Source organism: Mobula birostris, chromosome 9, assembly GCF_030028105.1.
Source record: "Mobula birostris isolate sMobBir1 chromosome 9, sMobBir1.hap1, whole genome shotgun sequence".
NCBI lineage: Eukaryota > Metazoa > Chordata > Chondrichthyes > Myliobatiformes > Myliobatidae > Mobula > Mobula birostris.
In genome coordinates, this window is record NC_092378.1 from 83,873,936 (window position 1) to 83,893,945 (window position 20,010).

General features: G+C 42.3%; 1 protein-coding gene across 3 annotated transcripts in view; it reads right to left on the bottom strand.

Moving 5' to 3' along the window:
* Positions 1 to 2,499: 2,499 nt before the first annotated feature.
* The window catches only part of LOC140202855 (voltage-dependent calcium channel gamma-3 subunit-like), an 89,321-nt gene continuing 71,810 nt past the window's right edge, over positions 2,500 to 20,010 (bottom strand). For all 3 annotated transcript variants that reach the window (XM_072268321.1, XM_072268319.1, XM_072268320.1), the window contains one exon: positions 2,500 to 3,388. In XM_072268321.1, the coding sequence (XP_072124422.1) occupies positions 2,871 to 3,388 (518 nt within the window). In that variant the 3' untranslated portion in view covers positions 2,500 to 2,870. The remainder of the gene's footprint in view (positions 3,389 to 20,010) is intronic.

Here is a 20,010-nt window from a genome sequence, read left to right on the forward strand (position 1 = left end):
CAGACTGATATCAGTAATGGGGAATGTACTGGAGGTACTCTGAGAGGCAGGATCGATTACCATTTGGATAGAAAAAATCCACCTGGCTTTATATGTGGGAAGTTGTGTTTGCCGAACCTTTCAGAGCTTTTTGAAGAAGTAACCCTAAAGGTAGCTTAGTCTAGGACAGTGGATGTTGTCTATCTGGTTTCTACCAACACCTTCAACAGTGTCCCACATGATAGGCTGGTCTGGAATGTTAGGTCCCATGGAATCCAGGGAGAGTTAATTAGGTGGATTGAAAATTCACTCAGAGTTGGGAGGCAAAGGGTTACAATTGCAAGTTGTTTCTCCGAATGGAATCTGGTGACTAATGATGTACCCTTATCATTCATTTTTTATAAAAAAGATTTGGATGCAAATGCAAGGTTATGGATGACACAAAATTATGACCTGTTGTTGATAGTGAAGTAGTTTATCATAGATTCCAAGGGTTTCTTGATCAGTTAGGGAAGTGGCAAATAGATTTCAATCCAGACAAGCGTGAGGTAATGCAATTTGGAAAATCAGACCAGAGAAGAACTTATGAGAAGTACAATAGGGCATTAGGGAGTGTAATTGAACACAGGAGACTTTGGAGGACAATATAAAATTCGTTGAAATCAGTGTCACAGATACACTGTGCGGTGAAAGAAAGCATTTATCACTTTGGCCTTCATCAGTCAGAGCATTAAATATAGGAGCTGGGACACTATGTTGCAGTTGTACAAGTCATTGGTGAGGTCACACTTGGAGTACCGTGTACAGGTTTGGTCACCCTGTTATAGGAAAGACATGGTTAAACTAGAAAGTACAAAAAAGATTTACAAGGATGTTGCCAGGAGAAAAGTTCCTGAGTTATAGGAAGAGCCAGGCTCGGTCTTTATTCATTGAAACTTGGGAGACTGACAAGTGACCTTATGGGAATATTTAAAATTACGAGAGGCATAGCTAAGGCATATGGTAACAGTCTTTTCCTCTGGTTAGGGGAGACTAACACTAGAGGGCATACATGTAAGATGAGAGGAATCTTCATGTGCAGAGGGTGGTGACTATAAGTTGCAAGAGGAAATCTTTGAGGCAGATACAACAGTATCTTTCAAGAAACATTTGAATAGGTGCATGGAGGGGCAGGGCTGAGAGGAATTACTAGCTGTGGTCAGCATGGACTGACTGGGCCAAAGGGCCTGTATCCATTCTGTATTGTTCTAAGACAGCATGAGCTGCTGACATTTAACGATAGGTGCTGAAACCATCAACAGCTGCCAACATACAAAGGGCTGATATCCAGCAGTAGATGCTGACACCCAACACAAGGAGTGTAATTGGTGCTATGTTCTGATACTCAACACTAGGTGCTGGTGCCCAGTTCATAAAGTTCAATGCACTGATATCTATACCTGTGCAATAATAAACTACAATAGACACTGATACAGCACAGAAGAGGCTTTTCAGCCCACAGTCTGTATGCTAGCCATGGAATCCCTAACATTCTAAGTCCCACTTATCCTTCCATGCCTTAGCAACTCAAATGTGATTGTACCCAACATTGATATCCAGACTGAGCACCAATAATCAACACATATCCAACATAGACAGCACTACCCAGCAATGGGTTCTAATAAATAAAACTAAAACACTGAAATACAAAATCTTTTGTAGTGGTAATAAGTTCTGACACCTTACACTGGGCACTTACACCCAACAAAGAGAAATGATACCCAGAAATGGGTGCTCATATCTACCACTTGGCACCGAAATCCAACACTGGGCACTGATGTCGAGTGCTATATCACAGGAACAGTCCCTTTGGCCCATCTAGTGCATGCTGAGCTATTATTCTGCCTACTCCCATTGACCCACACTTGGGCCATATATCCCTACCATTCATGTACATAAATTTTGTTTAAATTACTCTTTAATGTCGATACTAAACCTGCATCCACTAATTTTGTCTGTTCTATATTCTCACCACCCTCTGAGTGAAGAAGTTCCCCTTCATGTTTTCCTTAAATATTTCACCTTTCACCTTTAATCTTTGTCCTGCAGTCTTACCCAACCTCAGTGAAAAAAGACTGCTATATTTCTCATAATTTTGTATACCGCTATCAAATTGTGGTTCATTTTCTGATACCTTAGGGAATAAGGTTCTAATTTACTCAACCTTTCCCTCAAACTCAGGTCCTCAATTACCTGCACAAGCTTAGATAGGTATGTTGATGGGAAGGACAGGAAGGATTATGGTCCAGGTGCAAATTGATTGGACTAAACAGAATAATAATTTGGCATGGACTAGCTGAAGGGCCTGTTTCTGTGCTGTAGAGTTCCATGACTCTGTATTCAACACTGTGCACTGATATCTAACGACAGGTACTCTCAATCTGCACAAAATAACCCACCAGGGTTCATTGCTTTCTGTGCTGGTAGTATCCATACCAACTGGCTGACAAATAACAACTGATGACAAAGGTTGAATGACCTGTATATTTATTCCTGTTATTCAATTTTTACATAAATCACCAATGTGTGTCATCAAATTCAGTGCTCCTAGCAACTAAACTATTTGATTTCAACTGTGCTCTTATTTTCAAAATTTAATAAAATTAAGCATTTAAATGGTAAGAATATATCAATCCATCTCATTAAAATTATTCACTGCTCTGTAGGGGAGGTCAGTCGGTGAAACCGGGTGTTCAGTTGGGACATGCAGAAGTGGAGCCATTGTATCTCCTGTGGCTTTACTAGAGACTTTTTCAACCTGTCTTCAAGCTTTGATTCTAAGCTTGGTGGGAGGGAACCAAGGCTTGTGATGAAGCCTCCACCATCATGGCACACTCCCTCCTTGGCTACTGTTAGACAGGAGTGGTTCGCCTGTTGGCAGCGTTTGAGTGGAGACTTCCTTTCCATTCCTTCGAAACACAGTTGTGAACCTGCAGGAATTTAGCATTCCTTTCAGAAGTCGAGTTTGTTGAAACAACTGCTTTTGAAGAGTCTCTGGAGAGCGCATACATTGATATCTGAGTGGAGGGTGGTGTGTTGTAGCCTTTACCTCCAATGGGGGAAGAGTCCCTTGATCGAGGCTCAGTAGAACGGGAGCTTGACCTGCGCCGGAACCGGTACCTGTAGCTGGGAATTCGGGCAAGTGTGGACTCCTTCAGTTCATGGTTCGGAGACTTTACCCTCAGCAGTCGGTGTTTCTCAATATACATGTGCACTGCTAACACTCCCATTGTTTCTGCAATGATGAACGACAGTGCCCCAAAGTAGAACGACCATCCATAGGAGTAATTGTTCTTCTTGGTATCGCTCTGTGCGGGATCTCCTGCATTTGCTGATATGTATACTATAATTCCTATTATGTTGCTTAAACCTAAAGGAGTGGAGATGACAGGGTTATAATTACAGGCTGCGATATAACAGAGAAGGAAGCAAAACATGTCACAGAATCATAAGTTTGTAAAAACTTCTGTAATTTTGTAAATCGAAGAGGATCCAGAGGATCCGGCCAATTAATTACTTCACTGGCAAGTCCCAGCTGTAATATTCGATCCCAGTTAAAGGATTCAGGAACCGAAAAAACCTGTGAGCAACAACTGAATATGGCTAGATGATTTTGTTGAAGGGGCATGTCAAAAATATTTTGCTCACTCAGAAACAGCCGCTAAGAAAGAGCACAGCACAAGCAAGCCCTAGCTGCAGCCTTAACCCATTCCTATTCACACATTACCAGAATGTACTCTAGAAGGTGATTGGTTTAGAAATCTGATTGGATTGGGGCAGAAGTTGTTTTTAAATCTAAACAACTGGGTATTCAAGTTCCAGTGTCTTCTCCCAGAAAGTAGGAGAGAGAAAAGGGTATGGCTAAGGTGGCATCCCTGGTGATACTGTTAGCTTTAAAATTCAAAAGGGCGAAGAATGTAGGACTGAAGGTGTTGTATTCAAATGCAAGCAGCATTCGGAATAAGGTGGACGAACTGGTGGTGCAATTGATCAGTATGATGTTGTGGGCATCACTGAGTCGTGGCTGACAGAAGGCCATAGTTGGGAGCTTAACATCAAACGATATACCTTGTATCTAAAGGACAGGCAGGAAGGCATAGGTGGTGGTGTGGCTCTGTTGGTAAGAGATGGAATTACATCTTTAGAAAGAGGTGACGTAGGGTCAGAGAATGTTGAATCTTTGTGGGTGGAGTTAAGAAACTGCAAGGGTGAAAAAACATTGTGGGAATCATATATGGGCCTCCAATTAGTAGCCAAGATGTGGGGTTGGGATTGCAAAAGGAGCTGGGGACTTCAATATGCAGGGGGTTTGGGAAAATCAGGTTGGTGTCAGATCGCAAGAGAGGGAATTTGTTGAATGCCTACAAAATGGATATTTAGAGCAGCTTCTGCTTGAGCCTGCTCGGGGAAAGGCTATCTTACATTGGGTATTGTGTAATAACCCAGATCTTATTAGTCAGCTTAATGTAAAGGAACCCTTAGGAGGCAGTTAGGAGCAGCATAAGTCACATGTATCAGTTTCGCAGTGGAATTACAGAATTACAGAGGCATGAGAGAGGAGCTTGGCCAAGTGGATTGGAGGGGGATACTGGCTGAGATGACAGCAGAGCAGAGATGGCCGACGTTTTTGAGAATAGTTCACAAAGTGTAAGATAAATATGTCCCAGCGAAGTAGTTCTTGAATGGCAGGGGTAGGCAACTGTGGCTGACAAGGGAAGTTAAGGACCACATGAAAGACAAGGAAAGAGAATATAAGGTAGCAAAAGAAAGTGGGAAGTTGGATGATTGGGAAGCTTTTAAAATCCAACAAAAGGCAACTATAAAATCTATAAGATGGGAAAAGATGTAATATGAGCACAAACTAGACAATAATATAAAGCAGGATATTAACAGCCTCTAGTTGTATAAGGAGTGAAAAGGAGGTGAGAGTTGATAATAGACCTCTGGAAAATGATGCTGGTGAGGAAGTAATGGGGGACAAAGAAATGGCAGATGAACTTAATGGGTACTTTGCATCTGTCTTCACTGTGGAAAATATCAGCAGTGTGCCAGAGATCCATGAGTGTCAGGGAACAGGAGTGAGTGCCATTGCTATTACAAAGGAAAAAGTGCTTGGCAAACTCAAAGGTCTTAAGGTGCATAAATCACCTGGGCCAGATGGACTACATCCCAGAGGCCTGAGAGAGGATGCTGAAAGATAATGGAAGCATTGGTCATGATCTTCAAGAATCACTTGATTCTGGCATGGCCCACTCTTTAAGGGAAGAAGGCAAAAGAAAGGAAATGATAGGCCAGTTAGCCTAATCTCAGTGGTTGGGAAAATGTTGAAGTCTATTATTAAAGATGAGGTTACAGTGTACTTGGACACTAATGATCAAATAAGTTAGTCCGCATGGTTTCTGTAAAGGGAAACCTTGCTTGACAAATCAGTTAGCATTTTTCAAGGAAGTAGCAAGCAGGGTGGACAAAGGAGAGGCAGTGGATGTCACTTACTTGGATTTTCAGAGTGCACTCGATTAGGTGCCACACATGAAGCTGCTTAACAAGATTACAGGGTAGAGGAATGACTGACAGGCAGGAGGCAGCGAGTTGGAATAAAGGGGGCCTTTTCTGGTTGGCTAGTGGTGTTCTTCAGGAGTCAATATGGGGACCACTACTTTTCACATTATTTGTCAATGATTTGGATAATGGAATTGATGGCTTTGTGGCAAAATTTGTGTATGATATGAAAATATGTGGAAGGGTAGGTAGTGCTGAAGAAGCAATGCGATTTGCAGTGTATTTTTGTAAAAGGAACAATAGTGTAGATGATTATCAAAATGGAGATAAGGTTCAAACATCTGACATGCAGAGGGACTTAGGAGTCCTCATGCAAGATTCCCAGAAGGTTAATTTACAGGTTGAGTCTGTGGTAAAGAAGGCAAATGCAATGTTGGCATTTATTTCTGGGGGAATAGAACATAAAAGCAAGGAAATAATGCTGAGTATTTATAACATACCAGTTAGGCGGCACTTGGAGTTTTGTCAATAGTTTTGGGCCCCTTATCTCAGAAAGGCTGTATTGTCATTGGAGAGAGCCCAGAGGAGGTTCACGAGGATGATTCCGGGAATTCTGGGTTAACATATGAGGAGTGTTTGACACCTTTGGGCCTGTACTCACTGGAACTTACAAGAATGCAGAGGGATCTTACTGAAACCTGTTAAATGTTGAAAGGATTAGATAGGTTGGATGTGGTGAGGATGTTTCCTATGGTGGGGGTATCCAGAACTAGAGGGCACAGCCTCAAAATTGAGGGGCTATCTTTTAAAACAGAGGCAAGGAGAGTGGTGAAAATGTGGAATGTTCTTCAGTGGAAGCCAAATCCATGGATATATTTAAAGCAGAAGTTGATAATTTCCTGATTGCTTAGGGCATCAAAGGATATAACAAGAAGGCTGGTATATGGGGTTGAGTGGGATCTGGGATCAGCCATGATGGAATTGTGGAGAAGGATCGATGGGTTGAATGGCCTAATTCTGCTCCGATGTCTTATGGCCTTATGATCTTTACTGAACCAACACAGCATGAAGTGGGACTTGATGAATGCACATTTTAAGCTTGTAATGGACTGGTCAGTGTTTCCTGTTATTTACAAACTCTGACAGTTCAGAACAGAGCAGTTGCCATACCAGGCCAAGATAAAACCTGGCAGGATGCTTTCTCTCATGCAATGCACTGACTATCTGAAAATGCATTCTGTGCACATCCTGGGTAATTGGGCATGTGACTGCGATGTGTACTGCCCACATTCCAGAGATCAGTGCATTTATTTACTGTGGGATGTGGGCAGTACCCCTAAACTCAGGGATCATGTTGGAGGTGGTCAGACTCCCTGTGTGAGGATGGCACTTGGAGCCATACATTCATACAATACATTATTTGGCCCTTTGAACCAATGAGCTCATGCCAAACAGGCTGCATTCTCAGTGGCCACTACATTAGGTATACCTGTGTGCTTGCTTGTTAATAACAATATATATATATATATAAACAGCCAATAATGTGGTAAGAACTCAATGCATAAAGGCATGCAAATATGGTCAGGAGGTTCAGTTGTTGTTCAGACCAAACTTCAGAATGGGGAAGAAATGTGATGTGGTGTCAGATAGAGTGATTTATGTACGTTTGTACCTTGGAAACTCCTGATCTCCTGGGATTTTCACGCATAACAGTTTCTAGAATTTACAGAGAATGGTGTGAAAACAAAAAAGAAATCCAGAGAGCAGCAGTTCTGTGGGCAAAAATGCCTTGTTGAGATAAGTCAAAGAATTGCCAGACTGGTTCAAGGGGACAGTAACTCAAATAAACATGAGTTACAACAGTGGTTTGCAGATGATCATCTTGAAGTTGATGGGCAACAGCAGCAGAAGACTATGAACATACGCTTAAGTGTCTACTTTATTAGCTACAGAAGGTTGGCCTTCTTCACCACTTCTCTACCTGTGCTATCATTTTAAGGAACAGTATACATGTATCCCCTAAGTGTCTCTGTTCTATAATACTCCTCGGGGCCATATTATTCACTGTGTTTGTACTGCTCTAGTTTAACTTCCCACAAGGCATCACTGTACTTATCTCAATTAATTCCATCAGCCACTTCTTTGTCCACTTCTCATTTAAACAAGTTCCTATTATAATCTTAGATGGCCTACATCACCACTATCAGCAGACTAACGAATCAGACCAAGTCAATCATAGATATGACAAACACAACGTGAGACAACACTGATCCATGTGGTACACACTTGTCACAGGATTCCAATGTGTAAAAAGTGTCCATTACAAACCTCTTCCTCATTCCACCCAGTCAATTTTATATCCAAATGGGTAGCTACCTGGATCTCCAATACTGGAGTAGCCTACCATGTGGATCTTTTTCAAAAGCCATATAGACAGTATTTTCTACCCGACCTTCATCAGTCCTCTTGATCACCTCTTCAGAAAACTGCATTACATTAGTGAAACATGGCATATGGCTTATTTTTTATTTGTGAAACAAGCCTTGCTGACTATCCCTAATCAGTCTGTGCCCCTTAGAACACAGATAAATCATGGTTCTCAGTCTCTCCAGTAACTTCCCCACCATCAAAGTTAGGCTCACCGACCTGTAGTCATTGCAGCCCTTCCTAAATTAAGACAAGACATTAGCCACATTCCAGAAGTCCTGTACCTCACCCATGCTAAATACGATACAAATACCTCTGCCAGGGACCAAGCAATTTCTTCAAGGATTCCCATGAGACATAACGAAGGGCACTTCCACTGATCTAAATGGGCAGAACTGAAAAATAAGAAAGGTGCTATCATTTTGATGGAATTATTCCATGGAACCCTTAATCCTAATCCTCATGCCAATCCCCATTGAGGAAAAGATATACAAGCAGATTAAGAAACAGAAAGGTTGGTGCCATGGGTAACTTCATCTTCCTCAATATAGACTAGGACCTCTTTAGTGTAAGGGACTTAGAGAAGGTAGAATCTTTTTAGATGCATCCAGGAGAGATCGATAGATAATCCAACAAGAGAAAGGGCCATAGTCGTGTAATGAGCCTGGCCAGGTGACTCACCTTTCAGTGGGAGAACAGTTAGGGAAATGATCACAAGACTTTAAGATAGCTATGAATAAGAATAGGTATAGATATTGCAGGAGAATATTAAATTTAAGCAAGGCAAATTACAAGAGTATTAGGCAGGATTGGGAACAACTGTTTTTGGGCAAGCCCACATCTGACATGTGGAGGGAGTTTACAGACCAACTGCACAGACTACAGGATGAATATGTTCCAGTAAGAAGGACGGACAAGGATGGAAGTGTCAAGAAGCAAAAGATAACTGGAGGATTGTGTGCGGAAGGGGGGGAGAGGGGAGAGGAGGGAAGGGGTGAGGGGGAGGGGGGAAGGAGGGAAGGAGGGGAGAGGGAGGGAGGGGGAAGGAGGGGGGAAGGAGAGGGGAAGGAGGGGGGAAGGAGGGGGGAAGGAGGGGGGAAGGGGGGGAAGGGGGGGAAGGGGGGGAAGGGGGGGAGGGGGGAAGGGGGGAAGGGGGGAAGGGGGGGAAGGAGGGGGGAAGGAGGGGGGAAGGAGGGGGGAAGGCGAGGGAGAGAGAGATAGGTATTTGTTCTGCTGTTGTTGACTTGTTATGTTCTGTTTTGTTGTGTTCTGTGTTGTCCTGCTGAGCACTGTGGGCTCATTACGTTGTAGCCACAATGGGGGGGGGGTGAAGGGAGGCAACATTTGCGGGCTTTCTCCAGCACATCCTTGGTTGTTAATGTAATTGACACATTTCACTGTATGTTTTGATGTAAATGTGATAAATTTACATCAGATGGTGAATTTAAATCAGCTGGTGAATTTCATCAAGAAGGGAAAGGAAGTGCATGTAAGATTTAGGAAGCTAAAATCAAATGGAACCTTTTCGGATTATAGAGAAGCTGGAAAAGAATTCATGAAGGAAATTAAAGAGCTAGGAGAGGCCTTGATAATTTCTCAGTGAATTGGATTAAAGAGATCAATGATTCTCCAGTAGGATCAAGTAGTGGATTCAGTTGGATCAAATGGGATACAGGTGGATCAACTAGATCCAATGACAGTACCAAGCATGGTTAATGATTTCAGATGACACAAAATAGATGGTATAGTGTACAATAAAGGTTATCAAAATTACAGGTAGATCATGATCACTAAGTGGACTATGTAAAGGTAGATGGAATTTAATACTAATAAGTGAAATTTGGTGCATCTTGCAAAGCCACATCCAGGTTGGGATTTCAAGTGAAGGGCAGGACCCAGAGGGGTGTTGTAGAATAAAGGGATCTTGAAGTACAAGTAGTACCTAACAGAGAAGTGTTAATGTGTATTCACAGGTAGACAGGGAGATATAGAAGAATTTTGGCATGCTGGCCTTCAGAAATCAGGACAATGACTATACAAGTTTGGTTATACAGAATACTGGTAAGGCTGCACTAGGTTTTAGTCACCCTGATGAAAGAACCAAAGAAACGTAAGAAGAATATTATTAAATGGGAAAGAGTGCAGAAAGGTTTTACAAGAATGTCATCAGGACTTGAGGGGCTGAGTTACAGGGAGAGATTGGAAAGGCTAGGACTTTATTCATTGGAGCATAGGAAACTGAGATTCAATCTTACAGAGCCATATAAAATTATAGGAGCATAGGGAGGGTGAATGTACTTGGTCTCTTGCTGAAGATCAGAAAATCATGAACCAGAGGACATAGGTTGAAGGTGAGAGGATAGGAACTTGAGGGGAAACTTTTCTTTTTTTTTTACACAAAGAGGGGTGTGTATGTGGATTGAGCTGCCAGAGGAAGTGGTTCAGATAGGCACAATAACAACTTTTAAAAGGAACATGGATTGGAAATATTTAGGTGGTTATGGGCCAAACACTTGGTAAATGGGACTAGTTTGATTGTGTAACTTGGTCAGCATGGGCCAGTGGGCCAAAAGGCACATTTCTGTGCATATAAATCAATGATTATGTGAGAATCCTGGCATTCTATACATATATCAAGAGCAAGAGAATAATGAGGGAGAGGGTAGAACCACACAGGGATATAGGAGAGAACATGTGTTTGGAGTTGGGAGATATTTACCAAGAAGGAGGATATGGAGGATGCTGCCTGGCCTGCTGAGTTCCTCCAGCATTTTGTGTGTGTTGCTTGGATGATGTTAAGATCAGTTTGGAGTGTGCAAATATGCAAAGGCATTTTGAGAAGAAAGAAAGAGGTAGTGTTGGGCCTTGTTAAGAATATTAAGGTAAGTAAGTCCAAAGGACCTTATGGGATATACACCAGGTATTAAGAGTGGAAAGTGATGAGATTGCTGGGGCCTTAATTCTTTGTGTCCTTTCTAGTCATAGGCAAGATCCTGGATGATTGATGAGTCACTAATCTTGTTCCACTGTTCAAGAAGGGACAAAGGGCTAATCTTGGAATCTATAGATCAGTGAGTCCTACGTCAGTGGTTAGGAAGCTATTAGAGAGGATTCTTGGAGATAGGATTATAAACATTTGGAAAACTATAGCCCAATTAGAGACAATCTGCATGACTTTGTGTGAGGCATGTCATATCTTACTAAAACTTGAGTGAGGTTTTGAGCAGGTGACAAATGTGATTGATGAAGATAGAGCTGTGAATATTGTTGACATGAATTCCAGTAAAGAATTTGACAAGGTCTCCCATGGTAGGTTCATCCAGAATATTGAGATGATGGGATACACAGTGGCTTTGCTGTTTTGATTTAGAATTGGCTTGCCCATAGAAGATATGGACAAACTGGGATTGGTTTTCTGGAGCAGTGGATACTGAGGGGAGACCTGATAGAAGTTTATAAGATTCTGGGAGGCATGGATAGAGTAGACAGCCAGAATCTTTTTCCCAGGGTTGAAATGACTAATACCAGAAGCCATGCATTAAATGTGAGGGGGTAAATTCAACAAAAGTGGTGGGTGCCTTTAACATACTGCCAGTGGTGGTAGTGGACAAATACGATAGATTAAATCAAGAGGCTTAGACAGTAAGCAAAAGATCTGGGCTGGAGAGTTGTCCAGAGCAGTGGTCTAGACCTCTGGTCCAGTGGTCCAGAGGATATCCCAGGACATGAGGAGAATGTGGGAGATTGGGACTCATTTGGTTGCTCTAACACAGAGTCATGAGGAATTCCGTCAGTCAAAGCTATGTGACTAACATAGCTGATCTGCTTCCTGGTAGCTGGTGAATTCTCTTGTCATCACCTCCCTTTGTGTGAAGATCCAGAGAGAAGAAACCTACTAATTTCTCCGTTCTCCTATTCCTCACTCTTCCCCTTATCACTCTCCATTATCACCTCATCACTTTCCTCTCTCTCCCACCTCCTCTACTCTGCCATCCTTGTCTCTGTCCCCATTCACATTCCTCCTCCTTCTCTACCTCTTACCCCTCTCCCTCCCCCAACCTCTCCTCTCTTCCCCAACCACTCCCTTTTTTCCCTCTCTCTTTCTCCAACCGCTCCTCTCCCTTTCTCCTTCCCCAACTACTCCCTTCTTTCCCTCTCCCTCCCCAACCACTCCCTTCTTTCCCTCTCCCTTCCCTCCCTCCCCAACCTCTCCTCTCCCCCAAACCTCTCTCTTCTCTTCCTCTCTCCCTTCTCCTTCGACTCTCCATTCTGTTATGTTACTTTTGCATTCCCTACTTCTTCCTTCTCTTTCTCTCCCTCCCCCTCATCTTGCCCATCTTCCCCATCACATTTTCTGCATCATATTATGCCTGTCACTAAGATACTGCTCACACCCCCACCTCCACCCAGAACAGTCTGGAGGCGGAACTGTTGTGGACAATATATCGACTATCCAAGAAGGAATAAGTAACCAACTCTCCAATTTCACCAAAGGCCATAACCTTTCTTCACTATTGCACATTTCGGGAGTTCCCATTTACTCTTGCTTCTCGTGAGTATGAATACCACAGAGTGCAATTAGCTCTCCCTGAAGATGGGAGTCCTGCATCATCTTCAGTCACTCAGCCTAATAAAGACTCCTCAGAAGAAATTTGCAGAGCAAGGAAATTAGAGTGATTCTGAGATCCTTAACAATCTCAAGGTTGAATCTTCAGGTTTTGCTGGTCCTGAATTCTTGTGGGCAGAGGGACCAGGCTGGAAACTTGCTGCACAAGATCATGATGTAAAACTAAACCTATTGTCCTCTTGAGTGCAGGAAATAGGAGAATGTGAACGTCAGCCATCTTTCTCCACACCTTGGGGGTGGGATCTGCTCTTGTCAACTCTCCCTAACATAAATGCTGTAAACTCCAATTGTGGAACCATTGAATTGCAGAATACGAGATGCCGGGCAGCCTTTTGCATCCCTCAAACAACAGGAATTCTGCAGATGCTGGAAATTCAAGCAACACACATAAAAGTTGCTGGTGAACGCAGCAGGCCAGGCAGCATCTCTAGGAAGAGGTGCAGTCGACGTTTCAGGCCAAGACCCTTCGTCAGGACTCTCAGCCTGAAACGTCGACTGCACCTCTTCCTAGAAATGCTGCCTAGCCTGCTGCGTTCACCAGCAACTTTTATGTGTGTTGCTTTTGCATCCCTGTTGGATCTCTGCCGCAGTCACTCTGTAGTTCCATCCACTAGTGCTGTTGAAGTAAGACTGGCATTTAACACAGGTTCAGTATGACCTTCTTGCCTTGATATTCAAATCAATTCAGAGGTATACACAATAAGATCCTAAGGAGTGAGAAGAAACAAAGGAATTGGAGTATCTTAGGAGGTAAAGTCATTCAGGTGACATTGGGGTATGCTGAATATATAGAATCCAAGAACAAAGTCACAGTGAGACTGTGTAAGACACTTGTACAATCAAAGCTGAAACAGAGTGCAGAGTTCTGGTACCACACTGCAAGAAAGATGGACACTTATTGTTCTGAGGAAAGACTGACGAGCTGAGGTTGTTTTCTTTGCCGTAAAGGAAACTGTGACAGTGGAGACACAAGAGACTGCAGATACTGGAATTGAGCAACAAATGATGCTGGAGGAACTCTGGTTGAGCAGCATCTGTTCGGTCAAGTGTGGAATTTTCAAACCCTGAACTAACTCATTTGAAATCCTACATTGTGAGTGGCTCACACATACAAAGAATGTGGGCTTCAGATTTTTTCTGTACTCCCTCAGGCCCAAACATTCATTTATCATTTGCTATTCATATGAGATGCCAAAAATGCTTCACTTTAGAAATAAATTCCATTTGCCATTTCTGATCAATAGCAAATACTGTTTCAGATCATCCGCTTCACTGTCAACAATACTCATTTTTGTGTCCTCTGCAAACCTATGGTCACACCTCTTCACCTTTGTTTCCATTTAAGTGTTAATGCATTTATAACAGTGAGGGTCCCAGCACTACTCTCTGTAGCAAACTACTGGTTACAGGCTTCCACTTATAATGGCAAACCTCCAACATCATGCTCTGCTACCAAAGCAATTCTGGATCCACTTTGTCAACTAGCTTGGGATCTCATGGCTGTAATCTTCCCGGCCAATCTCCCATGTGAGCCTTTGCCAAAGGCCTTACTGGTCCATTCTCTTCAGAATTCTGACACCTCATCTGTGGCCAGCAGAGTTAAGCATCTCTTTCAGAACCCCAGCAATCTCCTCCCTTGCCACCTAGGATATATCTCATTAGGTTCTGGGGAGTTAGTTAACTTTACAAACACCAAGACATCTAATACCTGTCTAATAACAGTCCCAAGCCTTCCCTGATAATGCTTCCCAACTCTTTCTGCACTATATTTATGACTGTATTGGTGCTGCCTACTGTACCCATGTTGAGCTCATCAATTTCATCAACTTTTTCCCCAACTTCCACCCTGCCTTTAAATTCACTTGGTTAATTATCTCTTATAAACCTGTCAATTCTAAAAATGTCATTCTATTTTCTCAGTTCTTCTATTCCATTGTATCTACTCTCAAGATGAGGCTTTCCTTTCCAAAACATCTCGGGTGTCCTTCCTCAAAGATCAGGGTTTCCCTTCCTTTACTATTGATAAAGCCCCCATCCACATCTCCTCAATTTCCCAGATATCTACCCTCATCCAATCTTCCCGCTGCCATAACAGTTCCTCATCCTTATCTGCCACCCCACGAGCCATCATATCCAAAACATTCTCCCCAATCTCCAACACCTTCAGTGGGATCTTATCACCAAATGTATCTTTACCTCCCCACTTTCAGCAGGGATCACTTTCTCCATGACTCTCTTAGAACCATAGAACATTATAGCACAGAAACAGGCCCTTTAGCCCTTCTTGGCTGTGCTGAGCCATTTTTCTGCCTAGTACCACTGACCTGCACCTGGACCATATCCTTCCATACATCTCTTATCCATATACCTGTCCAAGTTTTTCTTAAATTTTAAAAGTGAGCCCGCATTTACCACTTCATCTGGCAGCTCATTCCACACTCCCACCACTCTCTGTGTGAAGCCCTCCATGTTCCCTTTAAACTTTTCACCCTTCACCCTTAACCCACGTCCTCTGTTTTTTTTTCTCCCCTAGCCTCAGTGGAAAAAGCCTGCTTGCATTCACTCTATCTATACCCATCATAATTGTATATACCTCTATCAAATCCCCCCTCATTCTTCTACACTCCGGGGAATAAAGTCCTAACCTATTCAACCTTTCTCTGTAACTGAGTTTCTCAAGTCCCGGCAACATCATGTAAACCTTCTCTACACTCTTTCAACCTTATTAATATCCTTCCTGTAATTTGGTGACCAAAACTGCACACAGTACTCCAAATTCGGCCTCACCAGTGCCTTATACAACCGCACCATTACATTCCAACTCGTATACTCAATATTTTGATTTATAAAGGCCAATGTACCAAAAGCTCTCTTTACGACTCTATCTACCTGTGACGTCACTTATAGGGAATTTTGTATCTGTGTTCCCAGATCCCTGTTCTACTGCACTCCTCAGTGCCCTACCATTTATCTTGTATGTTCTACCTTGGTTTGTCCTTCCAAAGTGCAATGCCTCACACTTGTCTGTATTAAACTTCATCTACCATTTTTCAGCCCATTTTTCCAGCTGATCCAAATCCCTCTACAGGCTCTGAAAACCTTCCTCGCTGTCCACTACACTTCCAATCTTTCTATCATCAGCAAAATTGCTGATCCAGTTTACCACATTATTATCCAGATCATTGATATAGATGACAAATAACAATGGACCCAGCACTGATCTCTGTGGCACATCACTAGTCACAGGCCTCCACTCAGAGAAGTAATCCTCCACTACCACTCTCTGGCTTCTTCCATTGAGCCAATGTCTAATCCAATTTACTACCTCTCCATGTATACCTAGCGACTGAATCTTCCAAACTAACCTCCATGCGGGACCTTATCAAAGGCCTTACTGAAGTCCATGTAGACAACATCCACTGCCTTCCCTTTATCCACCTTCCTGGTAACCTCCTTGAAAAACTCCAATAGATTTGTTAAACATGACCTACCACGCACAAAGACACGTTGACTCTCCCTAATAAGTCCCTGTCTATCCAAATAACTGTAGATCCTATCTCTCAGTACTCCTTCCAATAATTTATCTACTACTGACGTCAAACTTACTGGCCTATAATTTCCCAGATTACTTTTAAGAGCCTTTTTTAAACAACAGAACAACAAGAGCTATCCTCCAATCCTCCGGCACCTCACCCGTAGATACCGACATTTTAAATACATTTGCCAGGGCCCTGCAATTTCAACGCTAGTCTCCTTCAAGGTCCAAGGGAATACCCTGTCAGGTCCTGGGGATTTATCTACTCTGATTTGCCTCAAGATAGCAAGCACCTCCTCCTCTTCAATCTGTATAGGTTCCGTGACCTCACTGCTTGTTTGCCTTATTTCCATAGTCTCCATGCCAGTTTCCTTAGTAAATACATATGCAAAAAAAACATTTAAGATCTTCCCCATTTCTTTTGGTTCTATACATAGCCGACCACTCTGATCTTCAAGAGGACCAATTTTATCCCTTACTATCCTTTTGCACTTAATATACCTGAAGAAGCTCTTTGGATTATCCTTCACCTTGACTGCCAAAGCAACCTCATGTCTTCTTTTAGCCCTCCTGATTTCTTCCTTAAATATTTTTTGCACTTTTTATACTCCTCAAGCACCTTATTTGCTCCCTGTTTCCTACATCTCTGTCTTCTTCTTTATCAGAGTTCCAATATCCCTTGAGAACCAAGGTTCCTTATTCTTATTCACTTTGCCTTTAATCCTGACGGGAACATATAAACTCTGCACTCTCAAAATTTCTCCTTTGAAGGCCTCCCACTTACCAATCACATCCTTGCCAGAGAACAACCTGTCCCAATCCACACTTTTTAGATCCTTTCTCATTTCTTCAAATTTGGCCTTTTTCTAGTTTAGAACCTCAACTCGAGGACCAGATCAATCTTTATCTATGATCAAGTTGAAACTAATGGTGTTATGATCACTGGAACCAAAGTGTTACCCAACACACACTTCTGTCACCTGTCCTAACTCATTTCCTAATAGGAGATCTAATATTGCATCCTCTCTGGTTCGTACCTCTATTGATTTAGAAAACTTTCCTGAACACATTTTACAAACTCTAACCCATCTAGGCCTTTAACAGTATGGGAATCCCAATCAATATGTGGAAAATTAAAATCCCCTACTATTACAACTATATGTTTCCTGCAGTTGTCTGCTATCTCTCAGCAGATTTGCGCCTCCAATTCTCGCTGACTATTGGGTGGTCTATAATACAACCCCATAAATGTGGTTATACCTTTCCTGTTTTTCAACTCCACCCATATGGCTTCAGTAGACAAGCCTTCTAATCTGTCCTGCCTGAGCACTGCTATAACATTTTCCCTGACTAGCAATGCCACCCCTCCCCCCCACACTTCATTCCTCTGCCTCTATCACATCTGGAACATCAGAACCCTGGAACATTAAGCTGCCAGTCCTGCCCCTCCTGTAGCCAAGTTTCACTAATGGCTGTAATGTCGTTATTCCATGTGTCAATCCACGCCCTCAGCTCGTCAGCCTTTCCCACAATACTCCTTACATTGAAATAGACACACCTCAGAAGATTATTACCACCACACACAACCCTTCTGTTTGTGACTTTGCATGGACTTTTAACATAATTTATTTTCACCCCTGCTCCACTATCTGCTCTGGCACTCTGGTTCCCATCCCCCTGCAAATCTAGTTTAAACCCTTCTCAAAAGCACTGACAAACCTCCCTGCAAGGATATTGGTCCCCTTGTTGTTCATGCGTAACCCGTCTCTCTTGTCAAATTCATCCCTCTCCATTGATCTCATTCCTGGCATTTATCCCTGCAAATGGCACAACTGCTACACCTCCTCTCTCACCACCATTCAGGACCCCAAACATTCCTTCCAGTTGAGGCAACACTTCACTTGTAAGTATGTCAGAGTCATCTACTGCTGTGTCCAGTATGACCTCCTCTACATTGGTGAGACCCAACAAAGACTGGGGGACCTTTGCTCCATCCAAAACAGGTAGGGGTTCCTGGTGACTAACCATTTTAATTCCACTTCCCGTTCCCTATCCAACATGTCGGCCCATGGCCTCTTCTACTGCCACTGTCATGTTGGCGGAACAACACCTCATATTCCACTTGGGTAACCTCCAAACTGACGGCATAAACATTAATTTCTTCCCTCCACCCTCACATTTTCCATTCCTCATTCAGGCTCCCCTCTTACACCTCTCTTCTCTTCACTTGCTTATCATATTTCTGTGGTGCTCTTTCTCCATCCCTTTCTCCCATGGTCCACTCTTCTATCACCTCCCAGTTTATCACTTCATCCTCTCACCACTTACATTTCCCCTCTCCTAGCTTCACCTATCACCATCCAGCTTGTACTCCGTCCCCTCCCCTGCACCTACTTCTTCTGACTTCATCCCCCTTCCTTTCCAGTCATGATGAAGGGTCCTGGCCCTAGTCATCAATTCGTTATTACTCTCTATAGATGCTGCCTGACCCACTGCGTTTTTCTAGCATGTTGTGTGTTTTGCATTTAATATCTCCTTCAACAGAAATGAAATACTTCCTCTTCACAAATGAATCTCCAACTATAATGTCGTTCCTTCTTAGTGAATATGGATGAAATTGATCCATTAAATACCTTACCCACTCCCTCTGGTGACCCTTTTGGCCTTTATTCATTCCCTGGTTACACTCTTTTTAATCTACTCATTACACCTACTTTATTTTCAAGTTCCATCTGAGCATATTGGTACCAACAACGTAGGTAAGAAAAAGAAGGAGGTCCTGAAAACTGACGACAGGGAGTTAGGAAGCAAGTTGAGAAGCAGGACCTCAAAGGTAGTAATCTCGGGATTACTGCCTGTGCCACCTGACAGTAAGTATAGGAATAGAATGAGGTGGAGGATAAGTGTGTGGCTGAGGGATTGGAGCAGGGGGCAGGGATTCAGATTTCTGGATCATTGGGAACTCTTTTGAGGCAGGTGTGACCTGTACAAAAAGGACAGGTTGCACTTGAATCCAAGAGGGACCAATATTCTGGCAGGGTGATTTGCTAGGGCTACTGGGGAGGGGTTAAACTAGAATTGCTGGAGGGTGACATTCCTTTTAAAGTTACGGACTCTTTTAAATATTTAGGTGTTATCATCACTAAAAATTATGGATGCCTTTATAGAGCTAATTTGGTTCCCTTAGTGGATCTTATGAAGCAATTATTTTGTAGATGGAATCCACTTACACTTTCATTAGCTGGCCGAATTCATGCAGATAAAATTATGATTTTACCAAAATTTTTATATGTATTTCAAAATATTTTTAAAAAGTTTTTTTGATCAGGTTGATTCTATTATTTCATCTTTTGTTTGGAATAAAGGACCAAGAATTGGAAAGTAACATTTAAAAAAATTAAAAAAGGATGGAGATCTTGCTCTGCCTAATTTAAGAATGTATCATTGGGCTGTTAATATATGTTATGAATGTTCTTGGTTATATTGGACTGATAAAAATGAACGACCACCTTGGGTTGATTTGGAATTGAAAGCTGTGAAACAATTTTACTTAATTTTGTTATTAGGAGCTTCTTTACCTGTACAACTAGCCAAAATTCCTATTCTAAATTTATATCCTATGATTAAGCAGTCATTACGAATTTGGTACCAGTTTTGTAATTCTTTTACTCTTAAAAAATTTAACCTTCTTAGTTTAATTTATCGAAACTATTTATTTAAACCTTCGCTTGGTGATCCTACTTTTTCTCTTTGGAGGAATAAAGGAGTTTATTCCTTCACGGATCTGTTCCAAGAAGGCCAATTGACGTCTTTTGAGAAATTAGTAACTAAATATTCTCTCTTGTACTCACACTTCTTGCAATATCTTCAGGTCAGATATTTCTTACAAGAATATTTAATTAAT